Source organism: Haliaeetus albicilla, chromosome Z, assembly GCF_947461875.1.
Source record: "Haliaeetus albicilla chromosome Z, bHalAlb1.1, whole genome shotgun sequence".
Taxonomy (NCBI): Eukaryota; Metazoa; Chordata; class Aves; order Accipitriformes; family Accipitridae; genus Haliaeetus; species Haliaeetus albicilla.
In genome coordinates this window covers 135,337-160,075 of record NC_091516.1, presented here as the reverse complement: position 1 = coordinate 160,075, position 24,739 = coordinate 135,337, and the positions used below count along the sequence as shown (strand labels likewise).

General features: G+C 41.1%; 1 protein-coding gene across 6 annotated transcripts in view; it reads right to left on the bottom strand.

The window, feature by feature from the left end:
- The window catches only part of RAI14 (retinoic acid induced 14), an 89,774-nt gene that overhangs the window by 24,591 nt on the left and 40,444 nt on the right, over positions 1–24,739 (bottom strand). For all 6 annotated transcript variants that reach the window (XM_069776413.1, XM_069776415.1, XM_069776416.1 and 3 more), the window contains exon 3: positions 13,716–13,846. In XM_069776413.1, coding sequence (XP_069632514.1) covers positions 13,716–13,846 — 131 coding nt within the window. The remainder of the gene's footprint in view (positions 1–13,715; positions 13,847–24,739) is intronic.

The following is a 24,739-nucleotide window of genomic DNA, read 5'->3' as shown; positions in this document are numbered from 1 at the left end:
ATATGCAAGCCTATAATTCTATTGTTCTTTGCCATTTTAATCTGAGTGCTCCGAAAATATTTTAAGTGCAAGAATGTTTGAAATACACTATGAACTCACATACACTCATTGTCAAGGTTTATTTTGAGTAAAAACATCCTCCCCCAAGGCAGATCATTCTTCTTCATTTTCTAATGTACATCAACTCTTCGCTGACTTTTAAAAAGTCTGACTTGTCTGCCAACAGTTTGATGATTTATAGTTTCCCGACCAACCAATACCTTCACACAAACAAACAAGACTGATAAAATAAAGATACAGAACTGCTTGGAGTCTTTGTAATGCTGAGTAAAAAAATACAGAAATGGAAGATATTCAGGCTTTGCTGCTACCAGGTCAGACAGGCAAGCAATTTGCCAGCTATCTCAGTCAGAAAGAGACCCAGTGATAACCTGGCTGATTTTCTGCACTGACTTGAGCTTTTACACATTTTAGAGGTAGCATCTAGCTTATAGTGTCTATTATCCCTCAAAGCCTCGACTCCCACTTCAGTAACAACAGCAAAAATAAATACATTAGATGATATCTGACTTTTGACTGTTTTCCACCACAGGCTGAGTAGCAGAAGTGCTAGAGTGCCCGAGACCTGACCTGGAGGAGAAAGGGCCGTGAGTACCACTAGAGCAGCATATTCTGTGCATGAAGGAAGTGCCTGCCGTCACTCAGGAGGAAGTCCAGTGTGGTGTCCTCTCACATGCAGCACAATGACCAGTAATTAGAGAAGAATACAGTTTAATTTTCTGTGAATGTTTTTAGATTTTATCAGCATAAAAACAATGATGAAAGTAAGCCTTTTAAACAAAACAAAATTTTGACACATCCTGAATTTAATTAATAGAAAAATTATCACCTTCAGATTTAAAGATTGGGAAAGTCCCAGAATGGTCCTGAAACTGGAGGTGTTTTCTGCCTTCCTCTGCCAACCCAGGCAGGGCTCTCAGCAAAGTGGTAACTGTCCATTCCAGCAAGTATTATGCTTCTATGAGCAGCACATCCCAGGTTCTGCTCCTTTCTTGCACCAGCACAAGTAGGTAGGTACCTGTGTGGCTGGTGAGCTGGTACAGGGAACAAAGCCAGTTGAAAACCAAACCTGTCTTCCTGTTTCATCACACAGTCACAGGTGCATGCACCCTGTCAGTGCAAAGAAAAGAATGGGAAGTAGAATTTCACCTTAAACCTAAAAGCTAACATTAAACCATGAATGTTTCCCCATGAAAGCCACAGAATCCTTCTCTTTCCCTGACTGCATTATCAAAAGACAGCCACTTATTTGAGATGATATATGTCTTGGGAACAGCCAGTCATTTAATTATGGACGAACCACTCCAGATGTTTGGCAAATCAGACTGCCTTAAAGGAAAATCAGACATCTACAGGTACCACTATCAATACTTACTAGTTCTTTAGTTTGGGGTTTGTGGTTTTTTTAAAACAAATAAAAGCCATAGCTTCGCACTGCACCTATTTCATCTCCTCCTAAGAGCAAAATGTAGTAAATGTGGCTTTTCATTAAATGCTGGCAGTCCATGTCATGATCCTGTCACACGCATGCACGCAGCCACAAGAGTGCAAAATCCGCTTAGGAAAAACAGTTACAGGAAATACATTTTGTTTTCAAGCCAGAGTTGGCACCATTACAAACCGAGAAAATTAAGTATTTTGAGTTTTAAGACATTCAATCACTCAGTTGCTAACTAACACCTTCTGGAGTGCAGGCAGGTTAAGATTTTAAGAAGTTGACATAGGCAGGTATGGATTTACTAGATGCTGTGGGAGATTTTTACCCTCTCTCCCCCTTAGCACCAGCCATTGCAAAGTGAAGTGATGCACACAGCCTGCGTTCTCCTATCTTTCTATTTAAACATGAGATGGCATTTGCCTTCCCCCAATACACACAAAACCCTCTGGCAAAAACCCTACACGACACTTCTGCCTTAGCATATATTCTGGAACAGCTTTTAACCCCCCCCCCCAACTCCACCCCCCCCTAAAAAAACCCAAACCAAACAAAAAAACCCAACACAGATTTCATATAAAGTTTCCAGCTTTGCCTCATAGCATAAGAAGTCTTGTTTCAATCATACACACCTCAAGGTACAGGACATTAATAAAAGGCAAGCCTGCTGAAAGGCTGTTTTCTTAATAGGAAAAAAGCAATTGCATCATGTAACACAGGAGCTGGCAAGCTACAGACTCCTGATTTTAGCCTTCAAACTCAGCAGAAATATCCAGCCAGCTGCTCTTCAGAGAGATTTCTGGGATCCCCAAAAGCTTTATATTTTTCATTCTCAGGTTGTGTTCCAGCAGTTCCATTTTCATACACAGTTTTCTTTGGCAAACTCTATTACCACATTAACACAAACTCCCACTTCAAGTCTGAAACATATAGACTTTTCTTCCATGTACCATTAATTGTAAACATAAATGCTCACAAGTTAGATTTATCATATGAAGTTTCCTGCAGAGTGTCCATTTTTAAAGTCCCTCAATAACTAACATCAGCAAATTGCAACAGAGATTCTGCCAAGGGTGAGCTTCAGGGCACCCCTAGGTGTTGACAGAAAGTCTGAAGTTTTGAAATACTACTTTTATTTCTGGTGTTGCAGGGTAGGAAAACAGACAAAGTACAACAAACAATGAAGTCTCAGAAAGCTTAAAGAGCCTAGAAAAGAGAGCAGTGTCACCTGTGCCTCTAAAACCAAGTTCAGAGGCATGAAGGAAGGCAGAGGAGTAGGGAAGATTACTTCGGGTAGTTTCTTTAAAAACACATCCCACATGTAAAGCCCAAAGGGGTGCACAGTTAGCTTCTCAAACTTCTGGCAATACATCTTTTCAGCATAGGGTGCAATCCCTGATGCTGCTAGGGATGTGTCGAGATCAACATAACTTCCTTCCTGACTTAGGTAAAACCAACTAGCTACCTGCTATGGTTTCTTGCAAGGCCAGAATAGAGTCCAAAGTTAAAATTAAGCCCAGCAAATGAGAGCAATGACTAGCGCCTCCCTTGACCTTCATCCTGCAACACAACCCACTTGGTATTGCTGCTATGTGCCAGCAAATGCCAATAACCACCTTAGTACATGAAAAGTCATGAAATTAGAGCAAGGAAATACCAAACCATGTTAGTGTAACAAGAGACCAGGAAAAGGCTGAAAAGGCTGAGAAAAACAGAGTAAAAGTCAATCTAAAGAAAACATTTTTGTTGCATGAAAATCCAGCCAGGCTTAAGAACTGCATATAGTGCTCCAAGAACCAAAGAGCATGGATATCCTTATGCGACATGAGGGACATTGATAAAGGATAGCTCAGGGTTATGTGCTGTGTTTGAAGTTTCTGTGCCTTTTACATTTACAATACTTCCAATCTCTTCAGATTTGAAGCAACAGAGTTATTTGGACTTATTTTTTTTAATTAAACTGTATAAAGTGAACTTCTCTTAATTCATAGGGGAATTGCAAACCAAGAGCAATAATACATACTTAAAGTAATTAATCTACTAGTAACACATTCTTCAGAGAGCACTGGTTAAGATGACCTCTTAACATTTGTTTTTATAAACTCTTTAAATGATTATGGTAATATATTTTTATTTTGCATTTCAGAATAACTACACTACTAAAGCGTTTAAGATTCCACATTTCTGAAGAAGAGTAGGGACTGGAACACAGACACATACAGGAAAAGGCTACTTCAGAGCTTTCCTACATTTTCCAGTTAGTACTTTCCCAACACAGCATGCACCTGTAAAGCAGGTGCCAGAGAATGCAGAGTGATATCTAAGTGCAATGCATAAGCAGCCACCAGCATAGTCTACTGCCTGAGACCTCATTTTGAAGCTAGAAAAATGAAATAAATCCAACATTTGCACATTGCTCTGTTTTGGCTGTCTGTTGTTCCCTTTCCCTTCATAGATTAGAGTACATTTCTAAGCCAGTAGCAGCCAGTTGGTGTAATTAAAATCTACACATACAGCTTATTTGGTTGCATAAGTCTTTGAAAAATATGTAGAATAACTGCAGCCCATTATGTAGATAAAAATAAAAAAAAAACCTGCAGCCTTAGTCCTGTCCCCTCCAGTCTTAGAGAGCCTGGTTCTGTCTGACCCAGGGGAGGCACGCTTCCCTCCTGCTCCCCTGCCAGCTCAGGTAAAATGAGTGCAAGGAGCAGCCGCAGCATTGCTCATGCAGAAGTGGGGTGCTGGGTTCTGCCTCCATGTGAGCCAAGCTGCAGCTGTTTCAAGCCAGGCATACAAAAACTTCCAACCATCTAGGCTACGCTCTGATCCAAGCAACTGACAAACTTCTTGAAACCCAGCCAGGTCTGGTAAAATCTGGGTATTTGGCAACTCTGCAAATGGAACTGCTTTACAGAGAATTCCAGCAGCTGCCTGATGCTGCATTACAGGTTTGGCCGATCCTACCTGTGAGCAGGAGTGGAACGTGCAGCTCACAGGGTATCCAAACACGTCTTAAAGGAGTCCTTCAGAAGATGACTTGCTTTCTTCTGAAATGACAGCCCTACTAATAGATAATGAAATGCAATAGTTTATTAAGAATAGCCATCCTATCAGTCTATGTGAAAAAGTAAAAAACAGAAGGCACAAGCTGACTCCTAGAAGAAATTACAGAGTGAGTGTTTCCTCTTTGAACTCCAGCTATCATTTGCAAGAAGTCCTGTGCATGTAAGATGCAAAATCTGTTGGGATGTTTCTCAATGCTCAAAGAACTTTCTATGAAATAAGGAGTTTGCTCTTTAAGTAAGTGGAATTTGTTTATTTTACAATATAGGAAATCACTAAAGAGAGAAAGTAAAAAGCTTCCCTTTTCAGAAGTGAAGTTTAGGATCTTCATAATTGAAATCCAACTAAAGAGCATTAATTTCTGTCTCTTCAGAAGATGGCCTCTTCACTTTTTTTTTTTTAACATGAAGGCATAAAAACACTAAAATGTCTTATAAAAAAATTGCTTCAAAAATGCATGCTAGAACCTGAATGCTGTTGATTTCAAGTCCTGTCAAAACTATAGCTAAGAACTAAAACTTGGATCGTGATGTCTCCAAGTCTAAGTGATGGGTCATGTACTCAAAACCATCAGAAATGGTCTACACAGTTTCAGTCAAGAGCCAGCAACAAACCACTAACATGAATTCCACTCCATGGATCTCATTTAAAAGTCTGCATAATTGTCAATACAGTAATGTTTGTATGAAATGTGGAATTTTTCATGTGTTGCCAAATTATAAAATCAAAGTTAAGTATTGCTCCTCCATTATGGAGATAAGAGCATTTCCTCTCACTATACATTAACAATTGGCTCATACTGAATGTAACAGAAAGTTAATTAGCCCAATTTAGTATCCTGGCAGAGGACGGCTTCACCCAACCATGCCCAGATGTTTCATTAACACTTAAGTGTTACTCTAAAGTAGAAAGCAATTTTTTCAGGAAACTTAATATCAACACCTTAATTGAATTATATTCATAACAATGCTGCAGGGGAGAGGGGGAACAACAAGGAACAATCAGGATTTGAACCTGAAAAGAACTTCAGGACGGTTTTGGAGAGGCAAAAGCTTTTACACCCAAGCCTCCCATGGAAACAAACTTCACAAGAAATTTTGGAATAAGAACCAGATTTCTGCCATCTTTTAACTAGAGATAAAAGGTGAAGGTCACTGTGGTCTTCCTTATTTTGTCCATGCTCTGAAACCTAGATATTATTGTGGCCATCTGGAACATCATAAATTAAATATTGTGATAAAAGTCAATTAAAAAATATTTTCTGTCAGGGATCATATCAGGTCACTGGAACACCAATGAAATCCACTCCTGGAGAAGTGACAATCCTCAGGCACTACACCGTTCTTGCAGCTCCTACCCCAGTACAATTTTCAAAAGACAGTATGCTAGTATGGTTTTTTACTTAAATGTTTAGGCAATTTTAAGAGATGATACAGACTCTGTACAAAAGAAACATCTTCTAAAGCATGGTGTTAGACTGAGGACCCCCAATATGTGCACAAGAAAATAATGTAGAAACTGCCTGAATTTCAGAGGTCTCCTAGAGGATTTATAGGAATTTCTAATCAAGAAAGGGAGGATAATACAATTCTTCTTCCATTTCACAGGCACTGAGCTGACCTGACTCACTCATGGGGGACTTCAACTTTCCACATGGCTGCTGGAAATACAACACAGCAGTGAGTAAACAATCTAGGAGGTTCCTGGAGTGTGTGGAAGAGAACTTCCTGACACAGCTGGTAGGTGAGCCAACCAGGGGAGGAGCCTTGCTAGATCTGTTGTTTACAAACAGGGAAGGACTGGTGGGAGGTGTGATGGTCGGAGGCTGTCTTGGGCTTAGCGACCATGAAATGATAGAATTTTCAGTTCTTGGTGAGGCAAGGAAGGTGGTCAGCAAAACCACCACTATGGACTTCCAGAGGGCAAACTTTGGCCTCTTTGAAGCACTGGTTGAGAGAGTCCCTTGGGAGACAGTCCTGAAAGGCAAAGGGGTCCAGGAAGGCTGGAGATTCTTCAAGAAGGGAGTCTTAAAGGCTCAGGACCAGGCTATTCCCATGTGCCGCAAGTCAAACCGCCGAGGAAAACGACCAGCCTGGCTGAAGAGGGAGCTTTTGCTAGGAGTCAATAAAAAAAGGAGAGTTTATCATCCCTGGAAGAAAGGGCGGGCAACTTGGGAGGAGTACAGGGATCTTGTTAGATCATACAGAGAGGAAATTAGAAAGGCAATAGCTCTGCTAGAAATCAATCTGGCCACTATTGTAAGGCACAACAAAAAATGTTTTTACAAATATGTTAACAATAAAAAGAGAGTCAAGGAGAATATCTATCCTTTAATGGGTACAGAAGGGAACATTGCCACCAGAGATGAGGAAAAGGCTGAGGTACTCAATGCCTTCTTTGCCTCAGTCTTTAATAGGGAGACCAGTTATCCTCAGGGTACTCCACCCCCTGAGCTGGAAGGTGAGGATGAAGAGCAGAACATACCCCCCTTAATCCAGGAGGAAATAGTTAGTGACCTACTACGCTATCTGGACACTCACAAATCTATGGGACCTGATGGGATCCATCCAAGAGTACTGAGGGAGCTGGCAGAGGTCCTTGCCAAGCCACTCTCTATCATCTATCAGCGATCCTGGTCAACAGGGGAGGCCCCAGAGGACTGGAGGCTTGCCAATGTGACGCCCATTTACAAGAAGGGTTGGAGGGAGGATCCGGGGAACTACAGGCCTGTCAGCCTGACCTCAGTACCAGGGAAGATTATGGAACAGTTTGTCTTGAGAGCACTCACGTGGCAAGTCCAGGACAAGCAGGGGATCAGGCCCAGTCAGCATGGGTTTACGAAAGGCAGGTCCTGCTTGACCAGCCTGATCTCCTTCTATGACCAGGTGACCCGCCTAGTGGATGAGGGAAAGGCTGTGGATGTTATCTACCTTGACTACAGCAAGGCCTCTGACACTGTCTCTCATGGCATACTCCTTGAGAAGCTGGCATCTCATGGCTTGGACAAGTGTACTCTTCACTGGGTGAAAAACTGGCCGGATGGACGAGCCCAGAGGGTTGTGGTGAATGGGGTGAAATCCAGTTGGTGGTGGGTCACAAGTGGTGTTCCCCATGGCTCGGTGTTGGGCCCTGTTCTGTTTAATATCTTTATCAATGATTTGGATGAGGGGATCGAGTGCACCCTCAGCAAGTTTGCAGATGACACCAAGTTGGGAGGGAAGGTCGATCTGCTTGAGGGTAGGAAGGCTCTACAGAGGGATCTGGACAGGCTGGATCGATGGGCTGAGGCCAATCATATGAATTTCAACGAGGCCAAGTGCCGGGTCCTGCACTTGGGTCACAACAACCCCATGCAGCGCTGCAGGCTTGGGGAAGAGTGGCTGGAAAGCTGCCCAGCAGAAAAGGACCTGGGGGTGCTGGTTGACAGCCGGCTGAATATGAGCCAGCAGTGTGCCCAGGTGGCCAAGAAGGCCAACGGCATCCTGGCCTGTATCAGAAATGGTGTGGCCAGCAAGAGCAGGGAGGTGGTTGTTCCCCTGTACTGGGCACTGGTGAGGCCGCACCTCGAGTCCTGTGTTCAGTTTTGGGCCCCTCACTGCAGGAAAGACATGGAGGTGCTGGAGCGTGTCCAGAGAAGGGCAACCAAGCTGGTGAGGGGCCTGGAGCACAAGTCTTGTGAGGAGCAGCTGAGGGAGCTGGGGCTGTTTAGTCTGGAGAAGAGGAGGCTGAGGGGAGACCTTATCGCTCTCTACAACTGCCTGAAAAGGGGGTTGTAGTGAGGTGGGGGTTGGTATCTTCTGTCAGGTGGCTGGAGATAGGATGAGAGGAAATGGCCACAAGTTGCAGCAGGGGAGCTAGGTTGGATACCAGGAAAAATTTCCTTACTGAAAGAGTTGTCAGACATTGGAATAGGCTGCCCAGGGAAGTGGTTAAGTCACCATCCCTGGAGGTATTCAAAAAGTCATAGACAAGGTACTCCAGAACATGGTTTAGTGGGCATGGATGATGGCTGGACTCAATGATCTTGAAGGTCTTTTCCAGCCTAAATGATTCAATGATTCTATGACTTCTCCAATTTTGAAGATCAGCTGTCTAAACAATTTTCTATGGTTTTCTTTCTCAACTAGAACAGTATAACGAGTGTAGTAAGTCTGTATTCTTCCAATAGGTTCCTTTAAGATAAATATTATTATGTACAAGGAAAGACTCTCAAAGGTAATTAAAACCTGATTTACTTTTTGAACCGTGATGTCCTTCATGCCATTCGACCCACCTCCTTATACAATAAGATCCGAAAGAAAGAAAAGAAAAATGAATACTATGTACATGATAAAGGATTGGGGGTTGGAACATGCTCCAAATTTTATTTTCAGTTCAGCCTCCGAGGCATGAACATTCTGGTTCAGATGAAAATATGTCATTTCTACTAACTGCTATTGACAATAGTTTTGTGAAACAATCCTTAAAGACTGCATTTGTGGAAGTTTCTGAAGCTTTTTTGTACCATTGTCAGACTAATTTTATTAAACAACAACTGATTCCATTGCAGTTAAAAAAATTTACAGAGACTATTGTTTCATTTAATAGCCATAAGCATTTAATTCTAGTTCAGTACCTTGCAGAAACATGCAAACATGGTAATAATGGACTGGCACACAGACAAAGTAACTTTAGGAAAAAGAAGTGCTGCCATCTATACATTGTGAATACTTTCCAAAATTCTCCCCTACCCTGCACTCCAATAACAGCAGCAGCTTCTTTAAATAACAGCCCATTTGAACACTTGGTCTTGTGGAAAGGGCAGTACATGAATGAATCCTATCCCCTCCTGAAAAGGCTCTCTTTGAAAACCCTTTTTTGTTAGTTTAAGTGGGATTTAAATTATCAAATTCCAAACTGGAAAGCACTGTTTTGTTGTTTAAGGAAGCTGGACAAAAAAACCCTATCTGGCAGAATAAGACTACAATGGCAGAGTCAGATTTCCAGATAGGTTCTATTACAAGTGCGCTTGGCAATAGTCTCTGCTATGTAAGTGGGAGCAACAATGGGGCTGTGTCAACTTATGCCAAAGGTGGATTTGCTCCATGGCCTTAAAATTGATTTATTGTTTATAGAAAAGACTGAGTCAGAGGCAGGGTGGTGGTGTGGAAAGTCAGGCAAGTCTTAGAAAACTCATTTCATTATTCTGACAATATTTTTTTAATACTTTTTTTTTTTTAAGAGGTACTGCTGGAGAGTTAAACTGCCTGATGAAAATCTCTAAATATTACCTCCAAGAAATTTACTAGTACCTAGACCTCATTAATTTAAGCATATCTATTTTATTGCATGTGGGCAAGCCACAAAGAAAAGGACCTATAGGACAGAGGCAAAGAGGACACAGGTGAGATTTAGGTGGTTATGTCCAAAACAGAGCCAGAGATGGAGCACTTCGTAGCAGGACCAGTGGAATGATGCACACAGTACTAAACAAGACAAACAGAGAAAATCCTGGGTTCTGCTCTCTGTTCCTCTCAGTTCAAGCATTTCATATTGAGAAGCCATTTGATGATAAACCAAATCCTTTTAAGTACTCCTTTAAGCATGAAAAATTAGAGTCCTCTCTACCTTCTGTTTAAAATAATGTACTATATTACTATACTTCAAATAAAGATCTGGGCAGTATCGAGAATTCTGTTTGTAGGGTTATTAGCAGAGTGAAAAAGAAAAGATGTTAAAAGAAACATGTCACACCTTAAGGGAACAGACAATGACAGACTTAACAAACCTGTACTGCAACAGTCAATTGTTTCTCCTTTTTTGCTTTCAAGCACATTCCAAAGTCTTTAATCACATTATGCACATTGTTATATAATTGAATCCATCACGTTCTTCTGGTTAGTCACCTTCAGCTTAATTATGTAAACAACTGCATCAATATGTACTGACAGGGATCAATACACCAGTCATCCAAACTGCTCCCTTCCCACATGGCACTGCAGACCACTTTCTAAAAAGTAACCAGTGATATCTGAGGACAATGGTGGCCAGTTGTCCCCAAAGACCCCTCCAGATGCACCTTCTCAGCATGAGAATCTCGCATGCTACAGATTAGGTAGCCGACAATCTAGTACCATGCCTTTGTGGGACACTAACAGACCTCAGTGCTGGGCTGCAGCAGGGTCTATGCCTCTTAGCAGAGCTTCTGAGATAGGGCAAACCAGCTATGTTAGGCACCCAAAATCACTGTGCAGGAATGAAGCCTGCAAAACATAGGAGAAACAAGCCTACGCATACAGAAATTATGGCTGTACTTCATTCTGCACACACTAAAAAGCACTCTGAACTGGGGAAAATGAAAACAAGACACTGCCGATTATTAAGCTACACTGCAGAACTTTTCTGGGTCATGATACTCGTTGGTAGCCATGTCTTTCCAGATCAGTATCATTGTTTCTACACCTGACAGTCTCTATCTTTCAAAACTGAGACAGAAATAACCTGAGCAGGTCTGGTAAGTTTCCCAAAGCAAAAGAAACAGAATGAGAGTTGACACACTGTATTTCTGTATCACAGCAATACTATTTTTCTTCGTTGTCTCTCAAGCTTTCTTTTAAACCACTAGGCAGAAATAACTAAAAAAGTAAACGACAATTAAATCAGCATACGGAACAAAAACAAGCAGACATCTTCATAGCATTAATTCACATTTGTGCCAAGCAATTAAAAGAAGTATTTGTATCTGCATTATTAGTAACAGCATCATTAATATAAATATGTGGTCATCAACTTCTTTGTAGCTGCAAATAAAGAGGAAAAAAGGGGAATTTTGTAGTGTATCCCTGTAAAGCTGAAAATCATTGCACCAGATCCCTAGTTACAACAATTCTGTTTCTTAGTTAAGAGGCTTGTACATAAGAATTGATAATTTCAGACTTTGTTGGTTCCCTAGAAAAATTCATAGTATCAAATTAGATATGAAACTTGCTAACTAGGTGTTACACTGGATACAGTGCAGCTTAAGAATCTAGCTCTGAAGTTATGTTGACTGTAAAAACATGAGATGCTAAACATAGCTGTAATTCGGAAGATTCAATGGAAGCCATGCTTTGATTGTGTTCAAAAGAAAAACACGCGCATGCAACTTTTTAAAATAAAAAACATATTAACGTGTGGACAAAGCCCACTTGAAGTAATTAGAGGACTTCGACTTCTGCAGTAAGAAGCTGCAGGTCATTATGAGTCACTGCCATCATTCAGTTTCCTCAGATGCAGAACAGAAATAGGGTAGATGTAGAAAAATGAAACAGACCAAGCAAGAAGCAGAGCGTGACTCAATAAATCTAACCCAGAGGCAATTCATTAGAACTCATTATTTGGTATAAACTGCCTTGTGCTGCCTCTCCCAAGACTAGAAACAGTTTTCTTTTCTCCCCATTGTTTTGGGTTTGTGTGGCAGGGTTTTTTGGTAGCGGGGGAGGGGCTCCAGGGGTGGCTCCTGTGAGAAGCTGCCAGAAGCTTCCCCAGCTGTGAGCTGGACCTGCCTCTGACCAAGGCTGAGCCCACCAGTGACAGTGGTAGCGCCTCTGAGATAACATATTTAAGAAGGGGAACCTGCAGCAGAGGAGGAGATTGGAATGTGAGAGGAACCCCTCTGCAGATACCGAGGTCAGTGAAGCAGGAGGGGAGGAGGTGCGCCGCAGGAGGTTGATGCCACTGCAGCCCATGGTGAGACAAGACAGCAGGATGTCCCCCCTCAGCCCATGGAGGGGAGCTGGGGAGCAGATGCCTACCTGCAGCCCGGGGAGGAGCCCATGCCATATCTGGTGGATGCCCCCAAAGATAGCTGTGACTCCACAAGAAAGCCCGCACTGGAGCAGTCTGTGCCTGAAGGACTGCAGCCCGTGGAAAGGACCCACACTGGGGCAGCTTGTGAAGGACTGCAGCCCGTGGGAAGGACCCACACTGGAGAAATTTGTGGAGGACTGTCTCCCATGGGACGGACCCCATGGTGGAGCAGGGGATGAGTGAGGAGTCCTCCCCCTCAGGAGGAGGGAGTAGCAGAGACAACATGACATGAACTGACCCCAACCCCCATCCCCTGTTCCTCTGCACCGCCAGAGGGAGGAGGTAGAGAGAACTGGGAGTGGAGTTGAGGTGGGAAGGAAGGAGGGGTGGGGGGACGGTGTTCCAAGGTTTGGTTTTACTTCTTAATATCCTTGCTTTGATTTGATTTGTAGTAAATTAAATTGATTTTGTTTCTTCCCCAAGTTGAACCTGTCTTTTGCCCATGACCGTAAGTGTTGAGTGATCCCTCCCAGTCTTTGTCTCGACCCACAAGCCTTTCTTTATATTTTCTCCTCATCCCACTGTGGCTGGGATGGAGGGAGGAGTGAGCAAGCAGCTTCATGGTGCTTTGTTACCAGCTGGTAAACCATGACACCCATCTATCCAGAACTTCATGAAGGCTTTGGTTCTGTCACAGGATGCCTATTTCTCATTTATCTATTTAATCATCTTTCTATGCCGTAAGAAAATAAGTTTAAAGGACGGCAATCTCTTGGCTGTAATTTTCTTGCTGGAATCTTTTATCTTCCACAATTTAGAATGTTCACAGAACAACAGGAAGGATAGAAGAGAATACTATATACGAAATAAATAGAGGCTGCAAAAGGAATCTTGTTCACACGACTTTCACTGCTAAACTTCAATCAAAGCAACGAACAGTTGCACGAATCATTAGCATCTGCAGGATTTTAAATTCAGTCACCACAGTTTCAGTTCAAACTAATACATTAGAAGGAAAATTTATCTTAATTTCTATGTCATTAAACTAATATCCATGAGAAAAAATAGCCCCAAAGATTAATGCCTTTTGGAGTGTGCAATCTGCAGTGTGCCATGAAATTCCCGAGTCCCAAAATACCCTGTCCTAAAATGGCCCCAATCTACCCAGCAATCCAGCTTCAAGTTACCTCAATGTGTTTGTGATTCCGAAATAGCATTTTAAATGTAGAATTGCAAATACAGACTACTAGAAAGGAGCTTTCCAGAATATATTGTGCTTCAGATGAAAAAGAAAACTTCATTTTCAGGATGGTCTCTGGTTCTTAATTCGTGTAAGTGGCATACATATCCAAGGCTGGTTTTGCCCCACCCTTCTGTTTAAATCACTTACGCAGTTTTGCCCTCACTATCTTGTTTGGTGGCACTGGCTCCCTTTTTACCCAGCAATGAAGCCACCTTCTCAGGATCACCATTCTCCACTGCCTGCAGCAGCCGGTCATCGTTCTTATTCCACTCATTGGTCTGGAGTAAAAGAAAAACAAGGGAGAAATATCATTAGTACCAGCACTGTGCCCAAGCTCTGCTGAATGATCCTGCACACATTTATCACCATTGAAAGCTGAAAGAAAAACCCAATCCAACGAAACGGCACAGAGAAAGCCACATAAAAGTAATTTGCAAGCTGCGTAGCACAGGTTCCCAAGACGTTAATGGCTCAAGCCAAGGTCTAAGCAATCACTGGAGATGACCTGTAACATAAAAATTCTATAGAAGAGTAATGCAGGAAGAAAATCCATTTGTTCTTATTGTATTTAAAAATTCTCCTTCGTTTGCCTAGTCCTGGTTTCTATTTTGGAGCTGCACTGGCCCCATTGGACCTTCATTACATACATCATGTGGATGAGCAATGAGGTGCCTCAGCTGATTCACACCCCACCCTAACAACACAGGCCAGCCAAAACTATCCATATTTAAGGTTTCTCCCAGCTCACACTTTGTAGACAGTAACAGGTTAAGAGACTGCCCTTTGCAGACTGTAACTAGCTTTACTAGCTTTTATCCCCCACATTTGTCTTTAGAACAAATGAATCAACCACTCAGATTGATGGCACATCCCTAGTGCTGCTGAAAGAAAAGATGACCACCGTACATTTAAATCTTTCCAAAATTAATCCACTAACTCTTTTTGTTCCTTCTCATCAGCTGAATCAGGGAAAGGACACTACTTCCTAACGTGATGATTCTCCCTTCCCCTCTGAACTCTCAGGACATGGCCTATTTCCTCTACCAGACCTCCAAACTGGATCTAGTAAGATACTAAGAAAACGGAGGACAGTTAACCTTCTGTATCCCATGTGATCACAGCAATACAAGTGAAAGTTGCATCCATGCCTTCCAGTCTGGACTCACAACAGGGTTCAGTCTTCAGGAAGAGCTATCTGGTGCAATTAAAAGCTGCATTTGGATTAGTGTTAGCACCCTGCTACACTCAGGAGAGTTATCTTCAACAGACTATGGCTTCTCTTTGACATCAGTCAGCTCACCTACAGCACAACTCATTTATTTGAGTTCATGCTTATTCATTAGCACTTGATTTCTGCACAACTTTTGGAATGACTAAATTCACATTAATACGCTCCTTGAGAAATACTCAACTTAAAAACCCCACTTTGTCCTGATGCTCTACACAGCCTTTTTTTGCCCTCAGCTGAACAAAAATTTTGATGTTTCTCTGTCTGGACTTGTGAGGAAAAATGTACAAGGTGCACACTGACATGAACTAACTCCACAGTCTGTGCACACCCTGAAAACCAGAACAGGAAGAAAGTGTTCCAGGTTACTAGTTATTTAAAAACCAAATCAAAAAAACATTAGGGAGAGTGCAGTCTGAGTAGGAGAGCAGACAGGAGTTGAAAGACCACCACCTGGAACCAAGAGTAGGAATGGCAGCTCTGTCAAAGGAAGATAAAGAGAAATTGCAGCCTGTTATGGCAGTGGTATGACTGGTAAGTAAATGCACGTCAAGCAGGTTATATTCTTTATTCTTACACCACTGGAATAAACCTCTGTAGACTCCAGAGCATTAATTACATCAGCAAAACAAATTGTTTCCCCTAGCAGTATTTAGACTCCATGACAATGAGAGGCCAGCCAAGCAGCAGGCTCCACCTAAAATGAAACTCGATGCATATTCTTCCTTTGGGGAATTTCATGCTTTAAAAGGGGCCTGTTATTAAAAGCAGATGTTAAAAAAAAAAATCTATCTTACTTGTAAATAAAATCCTTTAAAGTTAACATTGTTTGTTTGACAGCATATTACACCTTTTGTTTTGGAGTTTGTCCTGTTTCTGTGTTTTTTATTATTAAGTCATATAAGATATTTAAATATAGGATATTTGATGAATCGCCCCTATGCACAAATCATATGACTGTAAAGCATTGGTAGCACCTAACTCCTGCATTTTTTGTTGTTGTTGTTTTATTTTTGTTTTAAATCTTAGAAAAGAAGGAAGGATAGGGCAGGTAACACACACACTCCCACGTCTAACCAAACACTAAACCATACTTTGAAAAAGAAATACAACACCCAATTTAAGATTTTGTCATAACCTGAAATAACCAGTTTACTTCTGAAACATGAAACAGAATAAGCTACAGGAAAATGTTAAGATTAAGGCCTGCTAAAAATCCTTGGCAGAACAGCTTTCAGAACAGCATTCAGCCTTTTAGTACAAAAATGGCCACATCTTCAAGAAGCAGTTCCATGAGTATTCCTCCAGCTATTAAATTGAAACATTATTGACATAAGCCAATATCCAGTGTTCTGGTATAAGCAAGCAATTACATTAATGCCAACTCCCAAATTCAAGAAAGAACTGAGATCAAGAGTCAATTTCTCCTTTGAGAAGCTGCTGTGATAATGATAGTGTAATTATAGACAGGGATATAGTTAACATCCCAGACCCAAGAGAAACTAACACAGCTGTGTCCCAAATTACCCCTCAGTATTTATCTAGTGTGGAAGCTGAACCTAGAAGATATATAAATATTGAATGGGGACTGGAGTGCTCTGAAAGTGATTCTGGTGTTGCAGAATGATGCCATGCTCATGCTAACAGTAAAACATTTTATGACATATGGGATTAATCTCTTACAAGAACAGAGCCTTTAAGTCACCTTTACTGTAGTTTTCAACTATACCCTTTTTTGGTAACAAAAAATACACACACACACACACACACACACAGAGAAACACAATTAAAAAAAGATTTTAATGATGCATCATTTAAAAAGTTGCTTCTTACTTATCTGTACAGCTAAATAGATTCCCTCATATTTAAGAACTAAACAGAACCGAACTTGGACAAAGCATTAAGTAACACAGTCTTTCACAGGGACCCTGAAAACACTCAGTTCTGTCAAATTCATCTCAGTGTCAAGGAAAGGCTATCAGTGTACATTTCCTTATTTTTCACACAAAGCTGGTAATTCTTTTTCCTGCTTAGAGGAAAGTGGTAGAGGCTGAAGGCTAGGATAGGAAGATCTGTATTTGGTAGTCATGTTAGAACCCTGCTTTCAGTTCTATATTTAATTAGTGTCTCTTCTTTAAGTGCTATGACTCAGAGTTGTTAAAGGAATTAGTAATTTCAGAGACTGCCACATACCTAATTTGCTTACATTAGTTCTTCCAATTGCATGTTTTCAGATTTCCTTACTGATGCTATGACATCTTTAACACTACTGTACCAGCAATTTTGTTTTGCTCCTGGAAAACAACAGGATACATACAGTTTCCCTTCATCATTGCGCAGCAGTTATGCTCATTTATACACTAAAATGGCTGTGTTCTACATGAGATGGTTAAAAGCCATCATGCTGTATTGCCCATATAAAAGTTACGCATCTTTCATTAAAGTAATAAAGATTCCATTCTAGGGCATCAATAAACGTGTCACCATTATAGATGAAATGTCAATCTTACATTCAAGCTCTCTCAAAATTATACACATTTAACCATAATGCAAGTTATATATATATATATCTGTTTACAGACCTCATTTTATTTTCAAAATAAAATAAGGGATAAATCTGTCCACGCAGAAGAAACAACTATGCAGGCATCAACTGTTGCTCAAGTATTCCTCTGATAGGGTTGAAGTGGGTTTTTCTTCCCCACTGTGTTCAAAACAGCAGCATTGTACAATGCATTCCAGAAGTTAAAGGTACAGCTAATAAAATAAATGCCATGTAATGGACTCTCAAAAACATCCATTCCAATAGGGAACTGTAGGCATGCTACTCATTCTCTTCAGGAAAAAAAAAAATCTAGAAGCAAAGAGAACACCTATGATACCCAGAAAGAATCTGTACCCAAGACTTGGCAAGCAAGGAGGAGGCATTTAAGTCAGCAGGGCTCTCACAGTGCCTCATGTAATCAAAAATTGTACAGCCACTGCTGCCCAGAGCAGATCAGAAAATACAGCTCTCTGAACAGAGGCAGTGACTGTTGCGTTACATACGATTTCTGAATCTCTTGTATTATTAGCCTGGTTTTGACCCCACAAGTCACACTTATCATCAAGTATCCACCAAAGACTTGGACGTAACTTCTGCCGGGATGATGCAAAACACAGGTACTCCCAGCTATGGTTAACACTGTTCAGTGTAAAACCCACCTCAAACTGCCATTTATCATGCAGCACCAGCATTTGTTTCTCCTAGAAAACATGCACGCAAGAGATGCTCTCTTCTGCCAAGAGTACTTGAAAGACTGAGGTGGCCAGCATAATTGGAGACCTTAACTTCAGAAACCTGCTGTGTCAAGCTTCTTCCACTGCAGCCCCACAAACCATCCCATTCCACTCATCCAGGCTGCCCAAACATTTCTGTAAGCCCCCTTCTTCAGCTGCCCACTGCCACATCCTGCTGTGTCTAAGATAGAGGGGCACTCTCACCTTGCTTTTATCTACACCCACTGATTCAACTTTCACATTTCATCCTAGTAGCACAGCACCATCCACCAAATAGCCCTTGGGAAGTTTCAGTCCTGTCACTACCACTCTTTCAGGTAGTACAAATTAATCTTTCCTTTTATGTCAGAGATGCCTAGACATGTAACTTTGCCATGTAGGGCACATCAAACTGAAGGTTAACAGAGTAGCAGAAGGGTCTTCAGGAAAATCTCTAGTATAGCACCAGAGCAACAAAAACATCAGACTCGTACAGCTAAGCAGATACTTTTCATCAGCAGTAAAGCTAAGGTTTGGGGTTTTTTGCTTGTTTTGTGTTAAGCGCTGGAAATATACAAGTTAGCCAACTGAGTAGTACAGAATGACACATGGTGCTATACATATAGCATGCAAATGAAAAAACTGAGTGGCTCTGTGTAAACACATGCATTCAATGAATTTGGAAGAACCTGATCCTGGAAAGGCTGCACATGTGGGGCTTCTTTCTCTCTCCCTTCCCCCCTCCCCGCCTTCTATAGGCCACATGCCAAGCAGTTATCAACAGCCTTCCTTCAAACAATTAACATTCTGCAATAACAATGGTTTGTGAACACATGCACAACTCAGCTGATGAAACACACATTTCAGCTTCATCTAACAGAACCAGTACTCCACTCAGTACTTCTTCAGGTTAGGGGGGGGCATTGGTTTGTGGTTTGCATTTTTTTAAACATTTGTATACTGTTCAGTTTAGGCAGTGATAATTGGCATTACGTATGAAGACACGAAGTAAAAGTGATCAAATCTCAAGAAGTGCAAGTTTTTGGATAAAACAAATTTTCAGTCATGCCTAAAAATAGTCAATCTTTTCCTATTAACAATAGTATAAATATGCAGGGGATCAGACAATCCATCATCCCTAATAAATCCTAGCTGCAACAATCACCTGCCATGCTGAAGCAAGGAAACAAATACAACACAGTGACACTTGAAAGGATGGTAAGCCAAAATCCAAACATCAGGTGGCTTAGCAGAGCTGGGTTGAAATTTCTGACTGAAATTTAACATCCCTCTCATGCATGCTCTTTAGTCTTAATTTTCATGTTTCAGATAGGAAACAGTGCTGTATGGCCTCACTCAGAAGCATCTCTCTGGTAACAGTTAAGTGTTTTCCATATTTAAACATTTAGGAACCTGAGAAAGAAGTTTGCAGGAAACAGCTAGCCATGCTTAGGATGGAAAGCCACTCCTGCACAGGGCACTGTCTGATCAAGGTTAATGGAGTGAAGCAGAGGGCAGGAGAGAACTGATTGATTTGATTAACACCATGAGTTTATGATGAGTGATTAAAAAAGGCACAATACTCAAGCCAAATGCAGCGTGCTCACACCACCTTCAATGACCACCATCGAGACAGGCTGAATTCTCCAAAACTGCAGCTCCATCAGCCAGACACACCCTTCGGTGGCAGCTACTGACAGTAATTGTGCTCACAGTAATTGTACTGACAGTTGTCGACCATGTGTCTCCTCTAAGCTTCCTCTATGCATAGGTTATTTCCTCTGCAAACCTGGAGATAATTCCATGGTTGCAAGATACTAATAAAGTAGTTATCATACTCTTGGGGCTGAAACTGCTCAGTAAAAATCCTTCATCATTGGGATCATACACAGTGTGTTGACAAGTTGACAGATTGTTCTGAGTCCAAAGAGGAACCTTCATATCAAAGCCTATTTTTTTTATAGTTAAAGCTTGCACTCCCTATTTCACAGGTTGTATTCTCCGTCACAAAGTGAACATTTTCCTTTCCAGAAGGGAAGATCAAGAATTTAAAAATATGTTTTAAAAAGGTACCCGTTCTTTTTTCAGGTGATAGTTCTACTTAGCACTTGTACACAGTGTTTTCCATGTGCAAAGACCTGAGCAAACATTAACTGAACAACAACTTTTTGGTTTTTTTATCTTTGGCATGCAGCCTACAGGAGATGATTTAAGTGACCTTGCATTGTTGCAAACCTACTGGAGACAAAGTTATGTTATCTCCACTGAAATCAGAACCGCAGGGAAGCTGAGTAGCAAATTGAAATTCCTGATAATTTCAAACTCAGCAACTCACTGTCTGAAAAGGAAAGGAATACTTAAAGACTGGCGTCACAAACAATCACATGGCAAAGACACCGAACACCACTGCATCATGAGGTCATCCACGAAAGTCTGCATGTGCTGGACTTCCCAAGAGAGTCTTATAAACAAGAACAATCCTATTGTAGGGAATGCATTCACTAGACAAAACATCCCTCAAAATTAAAACAACAGATGATGGTTTTTCTCAAAAGAATGGCTTACGTGAAAACATTATAACCTAGGAGTCAGTGGTATGTGAGTAGCCTACACCTTTCCCTGCCCTCCATTCCCAATTTAGAGATTGTATTTGCCAGCAGCAAACTTATGTGGTGGGAGTGGAAATCTCCCTTGTAGAGGGGCAGGATGTTGTTGAGCTTATCAGCAACAGCTTATCCCTGTGGCAACAGCTGCCAGGACATTCAGAGCTCAGCAGATGCCAGACCCAGGCCTATTTCAATTGCTGTGGCTCCAGCTCTTTCCTGTACCTTTCACAGTCTGCCCATGGTGCATATATAGCACCAGTGGCATTGCAAGCTGACTTCTGTTGCATGGCACTCCACTGAGGCAGTGCCCTGAAGGCCATGCCAAAAGATGCCATGTTCATTAACTTCACCGCAAGTAAGGTCTTGACCTCTAATTAAGTTGTCAAAAAAGCAAAGCCTGACAATGGCTTTGAAAGTAATTCATAGTGATACTATCTAAATGCACTAATTGCTACAACAGAAACAGCCTTTTCCAGCTTCACTTAGTCATCCATGTTCCCTATTTTAGGTGACTGATGGCTAATAATATTGATTGTATTTACAAAAGAAGACAAAACATTTGCAGCTCACAGAGCTTACACATGCATTTCTTTAAGGGTGGAAACAGCAGCAGCAATGCAAGTAACCTGTGAACATTTTACAACCAGAAGTGTTAATCCATTGTCCCCCTCCTGCTTCTTGAGCTACTGTGCCTAGCTGGGGTAGCTATCCACGGAAAGTGCATGAGGTCTGTTTGACACTGGAGACTGTACTTGTGTCAGACCATGAATTCCATTTGAACCGGAGATAAAAAGCACCATGGGGAAGGCAGGAAGTAGTTGCAGTGAATGAACAAGGAATGGTAACAAAAGACTAACGGTAGATTGTCAGTAAACCTTGATAATTACCCATTCATTGGGTAGCTTCTGTAGATAAAGAAGTGATTATTTTCCACGCAAACCATTTTTTCATGCTGAACCCCAGAATAATGCAACTGAACAGCAAGTCACTCAGCAGGGTGCTTCTATCAGCCAGTGAGGCTGCCCGGAAACTTTCCTGGCAAAAGGGGACTACAAACTGTGAAATGAAAAGGGTCTTTCACCAGTAGAGAAGGGGAAAGATGACCTGACTGAAATGGTCAAGAGACTGCAAGGTTGGAGGGGGGCAGGGGAAGCTGTAGAAAAAAGTTAGTGTGGTCTTTGCTTAAATAATGACTGGAATTTGCAGCAGTCTGTGAGCTGTGCTCCAAGAACACTCAGGAGGGAAATGAAAATGGAAAGAAACGGATTTAAGGGTTTGCTGCTTTGCTGAGGTATTTGTGTTTCTTGTTAGTAAGTTTCTTGGGTTTTGTTTGGGTTGGTTTGGTTTTTTACAAACCTGCTTTTGGTTTCACAATTTCAGTCAGGCTCTAAATGAAGAATAGCCATAAGGTCAGCATAGGGAATCCGCACAGTTAATAAAGCATAGATAAGCAGCCTCTTCATAACTCAACTATAAGATTTCATTTCTGTAAGAGTACGAAAGAGGCTGAGCCCAGAAGTCTGCAAGGGAGGCCAAGAGGGCATGACACAGTCCACCCAGACTATGGAATACAGTTGGCCCACATCTAGTGAGCTTAGAGGCACGTGGTGGAGTTCTGTGTGGGCTGGGAGGCACACAGCTCACCCATGCTGCTCATTTCACTTCCTAGTAAAGGCCACGATGTATTTTTCCTTCAGATACTACTTTTAAGCCTTTGCATTTGAGGAACAGTGAGATTTCCTGTTAACATCACATCTACGTACATCAGGACTCCTATTTTCTTTTAAACAATTACTGATGTTTTCATGTAACCAATTTGATCCCAGTGGAGATAAAGGAAAAGTCATGAGCAAAAACATGTGCAGCATTAGAACAAAATAAGAAAAACTACATCTAAATCATTAGTAACAGACAGCCAGAGCACTGGCAGTAAGTCCAGCTACTGCCAATTGTTTATCACCTCGCACATCACCAATACAGCAACTGGACATTTATCTTTACTTTCAGATAGCAAAGGACGTAGCAGTAACCACACCACATGCAACCAATCATTCTCAGTAAGACAGAATAAAGTAAAGCCAAGAATTAATTGTGTATATTTGTGTAAGTGAAACAATGTTTATCTTAACATAGGAAAAAAACCACAAGGGACTTTTTAAAAATAAAAAAGCTAAATCAATCCTGTTTGAAGTGACCATCTCCCATTGTTCTGTGTTTTCTCATATTTATAAAGATTTGAGCTACAATGAACTGAGATGACTGTTGTTCTCATCTTGAAATTACTCAGTAAATTTTACTAAAACACATCTAATGGACTACTGTTTAATGCTGGACACATGGCAGCTCTTTCCTTCAAAAAAATCCATGAGGTGTCAAAACACAGACTTAAAAAAAAACAAAACCCACACTTCTCAAATGGTTATCCAAGGACCACCAAGAATCCTCAGGTTTTCCTTACAGTTAAAAATAAAACTATGCAAACAAGAAACTGATCATCAGCATGAGATGCATGGAAAAGACTGCTTTCTAATGAAGTTTTAAGACTGAAGAACTATTGAATCAACAGATTTTAGCTATGTATCAAGGTCAAATAGCAACTCACATAAGGTCTTTCAAGTTTTCAGGATTTCTGCTGCATAACTGCCTCACAGTTAGTTGGGGCAAAGAGAAATCATGAGATTTGAAGTGAAATTGGCAGGACAATCTAATCTCACCTTTTATCTGGTAAGTATATTTCAGTGGCAAGCAGGCTGTAAGATACAGGGACAATGCCAACTATGCAAGCAAAGTTTGTTTATTCAGCTATTGTGTTGACTATATTACATTCCTCAATATTGTGTTAGACACAATGGTCTGTGAAGATCAGAGTGTACCTAATGACCAGGGCATACATCTGAACTCTCTGGTTCGAGACAGTGACAGGAACAGCCTGTCAGCTTTCAACATTCAATGCCATACACGTGCTACTTCCTTAGTGGATTGTTTTTAAATTCAGCACCACTTATTTCTTGGTATAAGTATCTGAGCTGACTACATCTACTTAGATTTTTAGTAACACCCTCCAGTCTCTGTTGACTAGTAAATTTAGTCAGAGAACACAGGTACTTGATGGATCTTCTTGCTTCCAGATGGACAAATGGACATCTGTTGTGCGGTAACCCACTCAACTGCAACATTACCTAACTTACTGGGACTGGCACTTTAGACCCATGGCTCCATCCTTCCTCCTGTATACTGCTAAAACTCTCCAAACATTGCTTATCTTGCCACTTCTGCATAGTAAGCTGGTTTTCATATAGAGCTGCTGCCCTTTTTTCCTCCCCATTATTCTGCAAAGGGGAACAGAGACACAAAGGCTAATTATGAAGTCTGCAGAGAAGAAAAAAAATTCACCACCAAGCAGAACTGCACACAGTGCAGAATTACATTAATTGATCAGTATTACTACTGCTGTAAGATGTGTTCATAGCGTACCAGACAGCATGGCATCTTATTTTTTTATTACTGGTGTCCACATGGTATCACAGCTCACAATGAAAGCCAGGTCCTTTTTTTTTCTCTACTGACTAGACTAAAGTACATTACTTGACAAAGCTCCACCATGTTAATATTCTCCACAAGCACCAGAAAACATCTTAGATGGTTGTTTTCAAAACCACTTCACTTTTTTTTTTATACCTACTAGAATGCCATTGTAGGAAGCAATACAATTTCAAAATTCGTAACAAAACATGTATTAAAATCTCAAAACTATTCAGAGTAGAAAAACAGTCTATTTATAGTCGAATTTGTCATTCTTGTAAAGGACATATCGACTATTACAGGGTTATAGCCTTCTATTCTAAAACCCATGACAAAGCCAAACAAAACACAGTGCATACATAGAGACAAATCCCTATTCCAAGAAATTATTTTGTTTGGAGTCTCCAAGGGCTCAACTCAATCTCCAAAAGTACTTCATGACTACAAAAGAAGGCAAAAAAGTTTCACTATCTGTCTGATCTTCATGAGTCCACTGATAGATGTTTGTGCTGTGGATTGACCTCTAGATCTAATATTTGTCAGTCTCCTAAACCAAA